Below are 14,543 nucleotides of genomic sequence, written 5' to 3' on the forward strand. Positions count from 1 at the left end.
CATACGTATCACTGTGGTCAGTAACACCAGTTTCTTCCCTTCTGCAGACGAAGGCTGGGAGCCGTCCTACGAAACCTTTCCAAAGTCAAATAAAAATCATAGGCAATATCAGGAAGAAGCCACCCATTGCCCACAGCCACCAGCAGCCCTCTGCACAACTCCTGTTAACAGCTATAGATGAGGAGTGTAAGCATGACTATTTCTGAGTGCCCACACAGTTCTCAAGCACAGTCTCATTTCATTATTTAATTTTGAAAAAAAAAAAAAAAAAAAAAAAACCACCAGAAAACACACACAGGAAAGCACAAATCACTATAGTATAAGTTTTCAATTTATATCGCCATAGCAACTAAAGACCTCAGCTGAAACGAGACCCCCTCCCCGCTCTCGGTGGAAGTGCACAGCGCTCCGGGAAGAGGCGGCCGTAGCGCAGAGGTCACCGTCCCCGTCCGCCGCGGAGGTGCGGAGTGCGGCTGCACCGCTCCGAGAGCGCTGCCCGGCAGGTAAGGAGCAGCGCCGTCAGCACAGCGCGCCGGGACCGGCAGCACGCGGGATGGGAGTGGTTTGCCCGCAAACGGGGCTGTGGCAGAGCTGAAGATGCCGCTGTCTCCTTAACCCTGGAACCAAGATTTAATTCACGCTTTCAAACAGAGATTCAATCCACTCAGAGTAGTTTCTACCCAGACGTCATACAAATTTCATTCAAAAGAAGACACGGGGAATGCTCTCCTAATCTTTGACAATCAGTGTTCATGTGTTAATCGTCACTGTACACTGCAAGGGTGCCACCGGAGCAAAGAGCAGTTATCGCTTTCCTGAAGTCATTGCTTAGGGGCAGCGGGAGGGTGAGGGGGGAACGGAGATGCTATGATTTATGCTTTGACAGACATTTTTAACGTCACGCTTCTTTAATGACAGAGAAGCAAAGACATAAACGCGCACGGAACGGGCAGAGCACCAGAAGTTCAGCATTGCCGCCAGCAGCCCCGGATGCCACCTGCGTGCAGCCCCGCAGCTGCGCTGGGGGTGACGGCGGGGCAGAGCTCCCCGGTCCGCAGCACCGTTACCGGCCTGCTGTCCCCGCTCCTGTCTCCCTGCTCCTGCTCTGCCCGCTCCCGTCTCTCTGCTGCTGCTCTCCTTTCTCCCGGACCCCTCGCCGTCGGGAGAGAAGCGGCTTCCGCGGAGGAAAGCGCCAGGAGCTCCTCCTTCCCCGTCCCCGCCGTCAGGTCAGCCCGGGCCCGCAGACGAGCGGCAGTCGGGTGAGGAGCGCACCGCGCAGCCTTGCGCTGCCCTCCTCACGGGCTCCCCGCGCGTCGCGGAGCCGCTCGGCCGCCTCCGGGCGCGCCGCCATGCGGAGGTCGGAGCCCCTCCGCCGCCGCTGCCGCCACCGCCCGCCCTTCCCCGGCCCCCCCCCGGCGTCGCCGCCGCGGCCCGACCGCCGGCCCGCCAGCACGCCCCGCACACGCGGCCGCCCCCGCCGCCGCACCGCGCAACGGCGGCGCAGCGCGGCACGCACGGCCCGGCGCTGCCGCCCGACCCCATGCCGCGGGGCCGCTACCCGCCGCGGGGCTGCCGGCGGCCGCGCTCGATGCCCGCGCGCACGGCGGGCAACTTGCAGGCAAGTTTGCGGGGAACTTTTCTTCCGGGAGCCGCGGGGGCCGGCGGGGAGACGCGGAGCATCGCTCCCGTTCGGGAGGCAGAGCCCGGCCGGGGCCTCCCCGCAGGGGGTCGGCGGGGTCCCGGTGTGCCCCCGGAGGGGCGAGCGGGGCGCGGCGTAGCAACAGGTGTGCGGCGTGCGGGAGGGGCTGCGCCCCACGCCGGGCAACTCTTCCCGACGGCGCGTTGGTTCTCTCTGCTCCCGCAGCGGTGGCACCGTGCGGCTGCGCCCGGCCGTCGTGCCGCGGTGCCGGCTGGCGGCTGGCGGGGCGTTCCGTGGCGCTCCGGGAGCCCTTCCCGGCCCTCGGTCCCTCTCCCCCGGTCCTGTGGCTGCGCATGGAGGCTTGCGTTTCAGATTCCTTCTTCTCTGACTGATCTGAAGGTCTTTTATAGTGTTATTTTTTAAATGATGGAGATGTCTTTTATATTGATGTATTTACCGACTTCTGTTTGTTGGCAATTAACTGTTCTTTATAGACAATGTATTTCTGGCAGATTATTTTTGTATCGGAATTTGGGGGGGGGGGGGGAGGGGAGAAGCAGAGAAAACATGCGTGAAAAAATTGCTCCGTGGCTACAGATCTCTTCATTACAATATCAGAATACACTTATGTGTAAATAAATGACAAATCCTTTACTTTTAAAACAGATGTTTAAAAGGCAGCTTGCAGCGTGACTTTCTAAAATTGCTCGAATGTAAATCCATTTCTCTGCGAAAGAACAACTGCAGGCATTACCTGTATTCAGAGATGAGAATATCTTGTGCAGATTTTGTTTTTCAGGCTGATTTTGTGCTGTACGTTGATTCTTATAAGTGTTACTTTGATGTAGCTCACTTAGCAGAGTTGAAGGTCTGTTGTTACTACGTGATGAGCTGCAGAAGCACGGCTTGAAGTTTTTCAGAGGAGCACCCTGACAGTGATACAGGATGGAAGTCGTGTGTCAGAAGAGAGCTGAGCTTAACACTGCTTGGAAACACTGCCTGCTTTAACTGAGGAAACAATAAGGAGTGCCAGAACACTGAACGGCAAAGCTGCTTCTTACAGAGTCACTGTATTCACTCTGCACTGAAATATGAAACTTTTTTTTTACTAAATCTACAAATAGTAAAAAGCAGCAGAGATAATTCTAGGCATTGGAATGGATCAAAGAGTCTAAGGAGAGTTATGCATCCTCCTCGCATGCTTGTTATCACCCAGGCACAACTTTGAATTGTCTGCATCGCGGAGCAGTGTCAGGTCCTTGCAGGAGCTCTGGTTACATCAGAGATGCACTGCAGAATTCGAAATGCTGCAGAGGACACAGGAGAGGGAGAGAACAGAACTTGAGGTGGAATTTTAGGATGTTACTTACAATTTCTATTTCCTTACTTCAGAGGAACATCTTTAATAATTCTTTCCTCACTGTCTAGGAGTCTGGCACCCTTCCTGAATTTCTGCTGAAAGAAAGGGCAGGAGCCATTTCTAATCCAATTTCTTCACCAGACATAATGGATAAGAGTATCATCTTGAGTGAGAGATTTCTGAAAAGACATTACGTCTTGATTCACACACCTCGCCTCATCGGCAGCCACCAGGAGCCCTTGCTGGGGGCAGTTCGTTGGGATTACGGCAGTTTCTGGAAGTCAGAACTGTGATTGGGATTGTATAATGTGGTAAGAGTCAGCTCTTGCCCCCACTGAGCTTATAAATAAAGTAGAACAGAAGGAAAGAAGCTCAGAGAAGTGCTTTATCCAGGATGAGCACATCTGATGAGTGAGGCAGCTGAAAGGAAGAGCTGGGATTCATGAACTCCCAAGCATTCGGAAGGTGGAATGCCATCCCATGTGGCAGGGCTGTTTCTCTGGGCCCTGCTTTACCAAAGCAGTTTTAACTGGAGATTTTACTATTGTAGCACAAGCCTGAAGTTCATCTTGTTTAATCATTAATGTTGGGGAAATTGTCGATATAGGCTAATGTGTTTTTCTGACCTTATATTACTGTGTTGTCTTTAATTCCCGATGCATTTCTTACAGCTAACCCAATGTCATCAGCCTGCAGAATATGAATAAGGCAGTTTGGGCATTTTTCAAGCTCGTAACAGAAAAAACCCACAGCCCTTTTGTCAGTTAGATCTGTCTCCTCTTAAAGGAGTGCTGATCGTCATCACATAGAAGTGCCTTCCAAAGACAAGAATCATAGAAAGAAATGTGTGGCTTTATTTATCTCCGTAATCCCTTTAATCAGACCATATATGGCTCTTATTTTCTCCTTCTCTCTTAGGTATAAAGTTTGGTGTCTCTGGGGTAAAAGAACCACATAAATAACGCAGGTGCAGGCATCAAATACTGTAGCTGCCTGCATGGCATCTGGGGGCTTCCAGTCTGGCCATAGAAGGAGGAGGAGCCACCTCCTATAGGCAGTCATTCGGTGCCTTAAACAGGGGATTAATTAGCCCAATTTATTTTCTCATGCAGGTCGAGAAGCTGGAAGTAAAGAAAGAAGTAATTTTTTCCTTGCTCTGTTGTTTCACAGTTGATGCCTCAGGGTTACAGTGTGTCTGACATGCACGAACATTTACATTTCTCTCTGCCCATTTCTTCCCATTGTGTCAACAATGGATGTGGTGGGAGATCAAACCAGTCACAGAGATGCGCTGCCTCCTCATTTTTCCTGGCTGAGATTCAGAGGAGAAGTTGTTGCTAACCGACATCATCTGGTATTACAGCAGGGAAACCTGTTAACTTAGTTCCCATTTACCCACAGTCTTCCATTAATCATAATCTTTATTCTCTTGAGGCAAGCCCTGACTTCGACATAGCTGAGGCAGAGGGGACAAACCTTGTTTCCAAATAAGATGACAGTCTTCTTAAGGAGAAGAGTATGTCAGGTAGTCCCATTTTTCCCGCATCAAACCTATGGCCTGAACTCCTGGTGGCATTCTTTCTACAGATGGGATCCTGGGAATGCTTTGGTAGGAAACAGCTCTTAGGTCACTAGGAGTATTTCATGTGATGGAACTGCAACAGGATAATTACTAGGTCAGCTCTTCCCTTCTCCCGCTGTTCACTGGGTGCTGTCTGAGCCTGCTGCCATTCCTCTCGGATTCGTTTGTTGATGGCAGTGCTACAGCTTTTCCAGGGGGCAGTGGGCACAGTGCTGCTGTATGCTGTGATGCTCCACTGATAATCCCAGCGTTGGCCAGGATTTCCTATAATATCACTTTTTAATATGGTTATGTTTCATGTTAACGTTCCTTTAGAAAGCAGGGCTTGCAGGTCAGCAGGCCTTCACTTAGCCTTTTTTTGAGGCTAGATACAAACTGCCATTGACAGAAAGATTATTTGAGTGCATCCTGTGGGATTTTGTCAGTTCTGCACTCTCCCAAAGGAGTTCTAGAGTTTTAGGAGTTTGCCCATTCCCTGCCATGGGGATTATTCCCAGACCCATAACTCTGAAGCAAAGAATTGTGCACAACAGGCACAATTAGGAGGCACCAAAGCCAAGCACAGTTTAGGTTTTTGCAGAGAGCATGGTAACTCTCCAAAGAGCTCTTCTGGAATCACCAGCTATAGACATATAGACACTTTGGGGTGGTGACAAAGCCACCACCTTTGCTTACCTCAGGCCAGGAAACGGTACTGCAGCTCTTAGAAGGTCTGAATCACACCGTGCACTTTCTTGTGTTGTCCTGTAGGCTTTCTTCTCCCACAGTCCCACCACAGGCCCTAGAGGTAAGTAAATGAATGGTCTCTGTTTGTACTCAGGATTATACACATAAAACATCAAGCAGTATCACTCCACCCAGAGCTCACCTGGGGACACCGCTTTGTAAAAACATGTAAGGAGCCGTTCCATTTACAGCAATCCCCCCGGGAAGTTTTGGAGCATGACTGGGATAGTATATTATTGAAAATATTATTTTAAGTCCCCATGGAGCAAAGAAGGCCTGTTGCACTTAAACTGAGGCGCAGCTGTGTTTAAAGTATTTTGCTGTTGTGTATTGATGTTTTTTCTTCTGCAACAGGTATGTAACACCATTGATGTGGGTTATAAACCTCAGCTACTGAAAACAACAGTTCTGTGTTTAAGGAAGTTGCTCTAGCAGGGATATACAGCCCCGAGGTGCATAGCAAAGAGGAGGTAAGTGCAGCCAGGAGAACAAAACTATACGACTACTGAAGTGAATTAATTGTAGTTTTTGTTACTTGAGACTGGAAAGTCAGAATACTTGTGTGTAACAAATATCTACTCATCATTCTACAGTCTACTTAATGAATATGTACTGTTGTCAAATGAAATTCAGCAACTCATTGAGCTGTGACTGGCTGTGGAGGTGGGCAACCCAGAAGTAGTACTGCACAGCTCTGTGCAAGGCAGGCTTTCAGAAGGGCTGCTACATCCCAGTGAGTTGAGCAGCTAGAGTTCAGTATTTCCAGCATCCCTGATTTATATCCATTTGAACTTTGTCATCACTTCATTCCATGGGCTTAGCACTGCTTTTGTGTGAGCAGAATTTTAACCTGATTTTCAAAGTCGTCATAAGCATGTTTGAGTTTTGTATAATTACAGCCTATTACTGTGCATAGGGTGCTAATTGTAATTGAAATAACATCCCAGTATTTGTGCAGAAACTCTGTATTTCCAAACAACCTTTCATAAGTGAGGTTTTAAAAAGGGAGTTGCCACGGCATTAAATATACATAAAGTCTATACAAATGTCATCATCGATATAAGTGGTTTTTTTCTCCAAAATTGTTTCTGTATGGCTTTTTAGAAATTAGTCTTACACTGTTGTTGCTGTTTTTAAGTACTTAGTTAATTACAGCATAATTGACTCCCCATTCTTTCTATATACTTAATGGATACAAAAATCATTGGGATTTTTATTTGTAATAGTTAAATTTTAAAAAAGATATAATCTTATTTTCTACAAAACACAGTTGAATGCTGTGTTCTTGTTGATACTACCATAATTTTTGTACATGCCACATGCAAGAACGCTTCCTGTTTTCCCTCTGTACCTGCAGGGAACTGAGTCTGCTGCATGTGAGACAGGGGAAGCTCCCTAGTTTGACAAAAATGCCAAGCAGAGCTCCTGGATAAGGGAGGGGCCTTTGTGAGAGTCATTTCTCCCTGGCTGGACAAAAACAGCCTCCCCAGAAAGCATTCATCCTCTGCTACTTCACTCACTAAATCCATGTATCTGGTTTTCATTCCAGAAGACACTTAACGAATAGCAAAGGGATGTGAAGTTATCTTCCAAGATGACTCTTCTACCTGGAGAAAATTCTGATTATGACTATAGTGCCCTGAGCTGTGCTTCAGATGCTTCCTTTAACCACACGTTCTTCCCAGAAACAGAAACCCTCAAGGGCGTCTTTTACCAAAGAGCCAAGCTAATTCACCCTGAAGAGGATCTCCTGAAAGGCTTTCACCCTGATGATCGGAAGCATCATATTATTATAAACGTAGGGGGCATTAAGTATTTGCTCCCGTGGACCACGCTTGATGAATTCCCATTGACACGCTTGGGACAGCTAAAATTCTGCAACAATTTTGATGATATCCTAAACATCTGTGATGATTACGATGTGACATGCAATGAGTTCTTTTTTGACCGCAACCCCGGAGCATTCAGGACAATCCTGACCTTTTTGAGGGTTGGAAAACTTCGGCTCCTGCGTGAGATGTGTGCGCTGTCTTTTCAAGAGGAGCTGCTCTACTGGGGAATTGAGGAAGACAATTTGGATTGGTGTTGTAAGAGGAGGTATCTGCAAAAAATGGAGGAGTTTACAGAAATAAATGAACGGGAGGATGATCTTATAGAAAATGAAACAACAGGTGAAACAGTAGAGGAGACAAAAATTGGCTTGTGCATGAAAAAGTTGCAAGACATGGTAGAACGACCCCAGTCTGGCCTCCCTGGGAAGGTGTTTGCTTGTTTGTCTGTTTTATTTGTAACTATTACAGCAGTGAATTTGTCCATCAGCACCATGCCTGACCTGAGGGAGGAGGAGGATAAGGTAAGTTCCCTTTTCAGGTTAGAAAATGGTATGTGCTGGGAGGAGCAGGACAACTACAAAGTCTGATGGTGTTGATTTGAGTAGGGATTTTGCAGCTGCCTTTAGATAGAAAAAAAATACACAAAGTATTTCAAATCATATATGACTTTGTTCATTTACCTGCAAAAGAATCAATCATATAAAGTTCTACGATGTCCAAAGAAAACTGTTGTTCCTGGGCATTCTTCTATACAACATTCTTCTCTGTAATGCCTTGTTAAGCTTGCATTTGCTATTTAGAATGCTTGAAATTACCAAGGAATATCTTCTGTGGAATAAGTAGTTCTTTTCTAAGATGTGCATTTAACTTGTTCCAATTTGTCATTGTGTTTTCCCATAGCAACAGCTTCAACTCCTTTAATATTTTGGGTTTAAAAAAGCCCACAGAACTCTCTTCCTGTCGCTGTACCAACTAAAATAGTTATTATCCAAGTGCTGATTACAAACTCCTCCTCTTTCCTACAGGGTGAGTGTTCCCAGATGTGCTACAATATTTTCATTGTGGAGTCTGTCTGTGTGGCATGGTTTTCACTGGAGTTCCTGCTGAGATTCATCCAGGCAAAGAACAAGTTTGCATTTTTGAGGAGACCGTTAACTCTGATTGACATAATAGCTATTTTGCCATATTACATCACTTTGCTGGTAGACACCACTTCAGTGGGCTACAAGAAGCCCAGCTCTGGGAGCATCTACCTGGACAAAGTCGGTCTGGTCCTCCGAATACTCCGTGCCTTGAGGATTCTGTACGTCATGCGGCTGGCCAGGCACTCCCTGGGGCTGCAGACGCTGGGGCTGACCGCCCGCAGGTGCACCCGGGAGTTTGGGCTCCTGCTGCTCTTCCTCTGCGTGGCCATCGCACTGTTTGCACCACTCCTGTACGTCATTGAGAACGAGATGGCGGACTCGCAGGAGTTCACCAGCATCCCTGCGTGCTACTGGTGGGCTGTCATCACCATGACCACGGTAGGCTATGGAGATATGGTTCCCAGGAGCATTCCCGGCCAAGTGGTGGCACTGAGCAGCATACTGAGTGGCATCCTCCTCATGGCATTCCCAGTCACTTCCATCTTCCACACGTTCTCTCGCTCCTACATTGAGTTGAAGCAAGAACAGGAAAGAATTATGTACAGGAGGGCACAATTCTTATTAAAAACAAAGTCTCAGATAAGCAATGCATCACAAGGGAGTGATATTTTATTCCCAAATATCTCCACTGACAACAGGGCAATGAATGACATTTAAGTTACTGTTTTTCCTCATGTCAGGTATTGTTCTGTTGTATCAGATTCCATCTTTTACTTTGCTTTGAAAGCATTTTGCAAAGGTAATCCTCATTTTGAAAGGAGGAAAAGGGGCCATCAACCAGGAACTGATGTGGTTTAAGAAGTCTCCAATCATGCTGTTTCTTCCCCCCAACCTCCCCAGTATTATGCAAAGGACAGGGAACACACAGTGGGATTTTAGGGATGAGAAGTTCTCTGACAAAAATAACATATCATTCTGTACTCCAGAGGATGTTTTGTCTTTTGTACTGCACATTTTTTCCAACTGAATCACAATGTATATAATCATTAAGCAGGCTGTCATTTTTCTTGTATATAAATAATGTAAATACTACAAAATTAATGGCTAAATTCTCTCCCAGTAAAATGCCTTAGAGTATGATCGAAATAACCACAGAGGTTTGTCCCACTGTGCTCTTAAAGAACATTAAGTCAGATTCATTATTTACAACAGCAACCGTACGTTTCTTTGTAAGTCAGCCCTAAACATGACAGGAACAAAAAAGAACCGAGCTGTTTGTATCATAACCTCACTGAAGATGCAAATGCTTAGAGCACATCAGCTTCAAAATTTAAATGAAGTTACAATATTGATCCCGTGTCACTGAATGCAGGATTCCAAGGAGCAGCCTTTTGAGTTTTGTAGCATTTAATATTATCAAGGGGAGACTAGCTGCAAATCAAATGAAATATGCATGGTAAGATGCCAGTCGTTCCCTACCATCTGTTTCCATGTTTTTACTTTACCTCAGCTATGAAACAGAATTAAGAGAGGCCTGTTTCCAGGGAACACCCTACTGTTGCTTGACAAATCAATATTGCAGCTACCCATTCACATTCAGCGTTGCGTTCTTTAGAAGGAGCAGAAAATATGTGGTCGTGGGAAGTTGCCAATGATGAAAAAAAAAAAAAAAGAAAATATCATTTGAGTCATGGAGTGGGGGGTGCTGACAGCTTTATCCTTTCCCGTCCTCAGTCATGAGGGACTTAAGAGTTGATTAACTATACCTTTCCCAGTATTAAAGACATCATAGTAACGGAGAAAACTGAATAGGTTATGAAAAGGCAATTAAGGCCATAGAACACGACTGTATAATATTTATCCACATCCACAAATTATTATATTATGGTCCAGGTTCCCCACTGACATCTGAGGCAGTACCTGTGTCGGGGAGGAGCTCAGGTTTGGCACCTGCCCATATGCGGATAAATGTCAGACTTCCCATTTGTTGTGGTTTGCATAACAATGCAGGAGACAAACACCAGAACTTCAAAAAAAAAAAAAAAAAAAAAGTACGCAGTTCACTTGTTTGACTTCATGTGTAATCAGAGGTGAAGAAAAGAAACTCGTGAATTACACTTCCCCCCCCCCCCCCCTCCATTAACTGTTAGGAGCTAGGGAGATTTGGAAGTTCCCATCACATTTACTAATGCTTCTCTACTCCAGTTTGCAGAAGCCCTGCCTGTTGCTTACTGGCCTTCTTACTGAGCAGGCTGCTGGGAGTGCCAGCATGCATGGTGGTTTGGTGTTTTAGATGAGGGCCAAGCTTTTAGATGAGGGCCTCAATTCTGAGGAACAGAATTTGTTCCTCAGCCCAAGCTAGTTGGTCAAACCCTTGTGCTGGTTTTCTTCTCAGATTTCTTAAATGAAATTTGAAGGTGTTTTGCTATGCTTACTTTTAAGAAATAATTCCCAAACTGTAAAAAGTGCTCTTTATAACTAATTAGGGCTCTAAAAATCTTCTGTCATAGAAAAATACGCCTATGGAGCATTCCTACAGAGAGCTAACATACCCAGCATAAACTCTTGGCAATTAATTATGTGCCAGAGCTAGGAACGTAACCAGCTTTTCACTCTTATTCTTCAGCTTTAATTAGAGTTGGATAAAAAACAGGAACATTGTGACAAAAAGGGACACGTTTTCCATCCAGAATACTCTTAATTTAAAAAATGTTTGATCATCTGTAGCATTGGCTTCAATACAAGTGCTATACATCCTTCTCCTTTTGTGTCAGCATTCATTACAGAAAGAAGTGGTAATTAGATTGGTCCTGTGAGTGACAGTTGCCTATCACTGACTGTGTGTGACAGGCTGAGCCATACGTTTGGAAGTGAGAAGGGAGAAACCGAGACTCACCAAACAAAACCTAAGCTTATTTCCCTTTAATTCTAGCTAACAAATCCATCCATTTTTTCCAGTGTGTCTACATTGAGTTAATGGTCATTTATTTTGTGTGTCACTTTATTTTAATCCCAGAATAATAACTTGATTCTCAAGTCCTTGTCCAGAAAAAAAGAGATCACTCTGAAGCTGGGTGTTGGTAGAGCAAACCTGTGACAGCATCCCTCCTGCTGGGAGCTCTGCCTGAGCCGGGAACAAATCAGCCTGGCAGGATGTACCCCTATATAGTTTTGTACTTGGCAGCACATCACTTGTAAGCGCATCAACACGTCTCGCTATGAATCACTGTAACAAACTTGCTTCTGTTTTACACAAGGTAACGCATACTGTAGTCCTTATGCTAAATAAATCCAGATATACATCTTAAGAGCACAACATTAGTATGAAACCCACATGCTGCGTTCTAGCTTTTACTGTGAAGGCGGAACATTTAAGGTGATTATGCCTCTTTAGAGTACATTATCTGAGATTTTAGTCAAATTCGTGAAAATTATGGATCGATTCAAAAGCTGACTGTTTCCAGTGACACAGCTGACAGCTACCAAGTCAGCTATCACTCCTCTTTTACATTTTAACAGCATGTGCAACCAACAAGAATGTCCCAATAAAAACACTTTGTGCTTTTATGAAGTCAAAAGAATGTAAGAATTCCCACTGACAGAGTGGTGCATGTCTCCAATAGAGATAGGCCTGCATTGCTATTTATATTAACCTGTGTATACTGCAGAAGTACATACAGTAGGAATACAAACAGCAATAGTTGTATTAATTTTGAGTAATGAAGTGTTAGGCTCTCCTTTTCTTTCCATGTGCTTCTTAAGGTGTGGAAGTACTGTCACAAGTGCTATAGGCAGGCACGACCACCTGCAGGAGGTGAGAAGTGAACAGCAGCTGATGAAGGGTTTGAGCAATGAGCATCACCAGCTGAAGCACACTGGCTTCAGAAAATATAAAGCATTTATTAGAAAATTAAGTTACCTGAGTATAGAAAAAGCTAGGCATCAGTTCAACGGCCTCTACTGCCTTAAATGAGGTCTGGGAAGGGGTGGATCCTGGCTCCAGCCCTTCCATCACTCAGTACACTGCATGTATCTGAGCTCCCCTGGGCTGGCCCTGCCTTCCCACCAGGTGCTCCATCACTGCTTCAGGCCGTGACTCAGCATTTCTGCTACAGTGAGTTGGAGCGTTGCACTTCTGTTACAGGTTGAGGTTTTAGGGAAATTTCTCTTTAGAACATCTATGGGACTTGTCTCCATTTGCTCCTTTATATTTTTTCGCTGTAATTCAGAACTCCTGACTTCCATACTCAGTGGTCTTAGTGGTGTCATTGAAGACTCATAGGCTTTAGCAAGTCTGATTAAGCAACAACAGTTATACAGAACTGAAACATGAGTTTGCACGTCATCAGATACATGTCTGGGAAGGAAAAGCAGCATGCTGTATACATTCATGACTTGTTTGGGTAGAACTTAACTGAGTACAAATGGCCAATGCAAAAGCAAAAGAAGTTTTGCTGCAGAAGTTTCTCATTCCTACCGCTGCAGCTCTCTGTGTTACTGCAACCAAAGTTTGTGGGAGTCTCTCAGTGAACAAAAGCTCACCCCTCAGTCTTCCCCCTTCAGGCTGTAGACAGACTCAGCCAAAATTTGTGTTAGACCTTTCCCAAAGTGCCTGAAGTCATGGCCTCATTGCCAAAAGCCCTAGATCACCACTGGCAAATGTGAAGTCTTCCCAATTTTTATTTTTTAAATGGAGCCTAGAATGAGGCAGGTCCCTAATTCAGGTGTATCATTAGAAGATCAGTGTTAGGTCAGATGAATTGGAGCCTCATTCTTCAAATGCACAGAACCACCAACGTCTACCAGCACCAACTTGTATTATTTATCCTTCCCATACCTGATTCCTGACATGTGGGTATCAGGGAACGAGGAGTACTACACAGAGCCCTGGTCAAGGAGGTCACTCTGGGCTGGCCAGGGACAGTGTGAATCAATGCCAGTGGCAAACAGAGCGGTTCTTGGCAGTTCGTGCCTAAAATAGGCAGTTCTTTCCTAAAATAGTTCTGTTCTCCACAATTACTGACTTTTTTTTCCTTTTGGCTTAGTTAAGAAAAAAGATTGTTAAGTTAAAGCAAGAGGAAAGGAGCAGACCCTTCTTGTAACAAAGCTGTAAAACTTCACATCCTTCCCTTGGATCTACAACAGGCTGAAAACTAGACTGGATGCCCACAGTCCTACAGATGTAACTGACTGTGTTTAATCAGGAATTAAATGAAAAAATGACAAAGGTGACTTTGAAGACTGGGAGTCTTGAAGTCTCTGTTCATGCATCATTCAGTGCTCCAATAGTATATATCTCTTTTTTTTTTTTTCCCTGCATTAATAGTTGCTAGTTTCCTTGTGCAAGATTTACAGGAATTTGGTATTTATTTATCCAAAAGATGAGATCTATACCAAAAATACAGAAATAAAGCCCAGAGTGCAATGCCTTCTGAACTGGTGGAACTGCAGCATCCCTGGGCTGTTTAGAGAGTAGGACTGCAACCTGCAGAAAGCAGGCAGAACTGAAGACATGGGCTAGAGTTCACAACAGGGGGTGAGCATCACTCCCAACAACAAAATACACTCCAAATGTTCTATTACTAGCACAGAAAAAAATGCTTAACATAAGATTTACCCACTCACTTACCACTTGCTCCGTGATATCTTAATAAGCCAAATTCAGTATTGCTAATGATCTCAGCATTGCTAACATAGAAATGATCATTTAAAGGACTGGAAAGTGAAGATCAGCTCAGATCCCACCTGACACTCCAGTGAGGCACTTCATCTCTGTGTGCGTTGTCTCATCTTGTGACATTAGATTGTAAGTCCCCAGGACAGTGTTCCTTGTTTGGGATCAGTCAGCAGGACTATGTAAAATCATACACCACAAATAAAGATAAATTCACATCCCACAAATAAAGGAGAATGTTGCCTGCACTGCACTGACAAACTTAAAATGGTCAGTTTGGCTTAATAATTATTAAAAATAAAACCAGAACTTCCTCCCTTTTCGCTTATTGTTTTTCTTTCTCACGTTCTAGCACCTCATATCTTCTGAAATACTCCCTAGAAAGCACCTAAGATTGCATGACCGCTATTAGTTCTGCTAAAGGCACGGCAAAGAAATTGTAGGACTGTAGTATCAGGGGATGCTTCTGCTCTGCCCAATGGGGCTTTCACTTTCTCTGTGAAAGCCTGTGGGAACTAATCCAGAAATAAACAGAAATAGACTTCTGTCATAACTGGAAACACAGCAGGCCAGGTAGGGTAATTAGACCAAATCTGCACTTTATAAATATCCATTCATTATTCCTGTAGCCTTTGTGACAAGAGT

At 45.0% G+C, this 14,543-nt stretch overlaps 1 protein-coding gene across 6 annotated transcripts; it reads left to right on the forward strand.

Moving 5' to 3' along the window:
• Positions 1–360: 360 nt before the first annotated feature.
• On the forward strand, positions 361–14,220 carry KCNG1 (potassium voltage-gated channel modifier subfamily G member 1). 6 transcript variants are annotated; one of them, XM_046902925.1, is made up of 5 exons: positions 361–503; positions 919–1,226; positions 5,662–5,777; positions 6,857–7,660; positions 8,165–14,220. In XM_046902925.1, the coding sequence occupies exons 4-5, from the start codon at positions 6,902–6,904 to the stop codon at positions 8,939–8,941; spliced, it is 1,536 nt and encodes a 511-aa protein (XP_046758881.1). In that variant the 5' UTR covers positions 361–503; positions 919–1,226; positions 5,662–5,777; positions 6,857–6,901; the 3' UTR covers positions 8,942–14,220. The 6 variants fall into 6 exon arrangements, with proteins under 6 accessions (XP_046758881.1, XP_024998116.1, XP_046758878.1 ...); XM_025142348.3 differs by having other exon boundaries at positions 361–1,226; XM_046902922.1 differs by lacking the exon at positions 919–1,226.
• Positions 14,221–14,543: the final 323 nt, after the last annotated feature.

This window comes from Gallus gallus, chromosome 20 (genome assembly GCF_016699485.2).
Source record: "Gallus gallus isolate bGalGal1 chromosome 20, bGalGal1.mat.broiler.GRCg7b, whole genome shotgun sequence".
Taxonomy (NCBI): Eukaryota; Metazoa; Chordata; class Aves; order Galliformes; family Phasianidae; genus Gallus; species Gallus gallus.

What these genes read in the sequence shown, in the direction of transcription:
- KCNG1 (XM_025142348.3), top strand. Translation starts at nt 6,902, where the DNA reads ATGACTCTTCTACCTGGAGAAAATTCTGATTATGACTATAGTGCCCTG. An exon ending in TGAGGGAGGAGGAGGATAAG is followed by an intron (nt 7,661 to 8,164) that starts GTAAGTTCCCTT and finishes TCTTTCCTACAG; the next exon opens with GGTGAGTGTTCCCAGATGTG.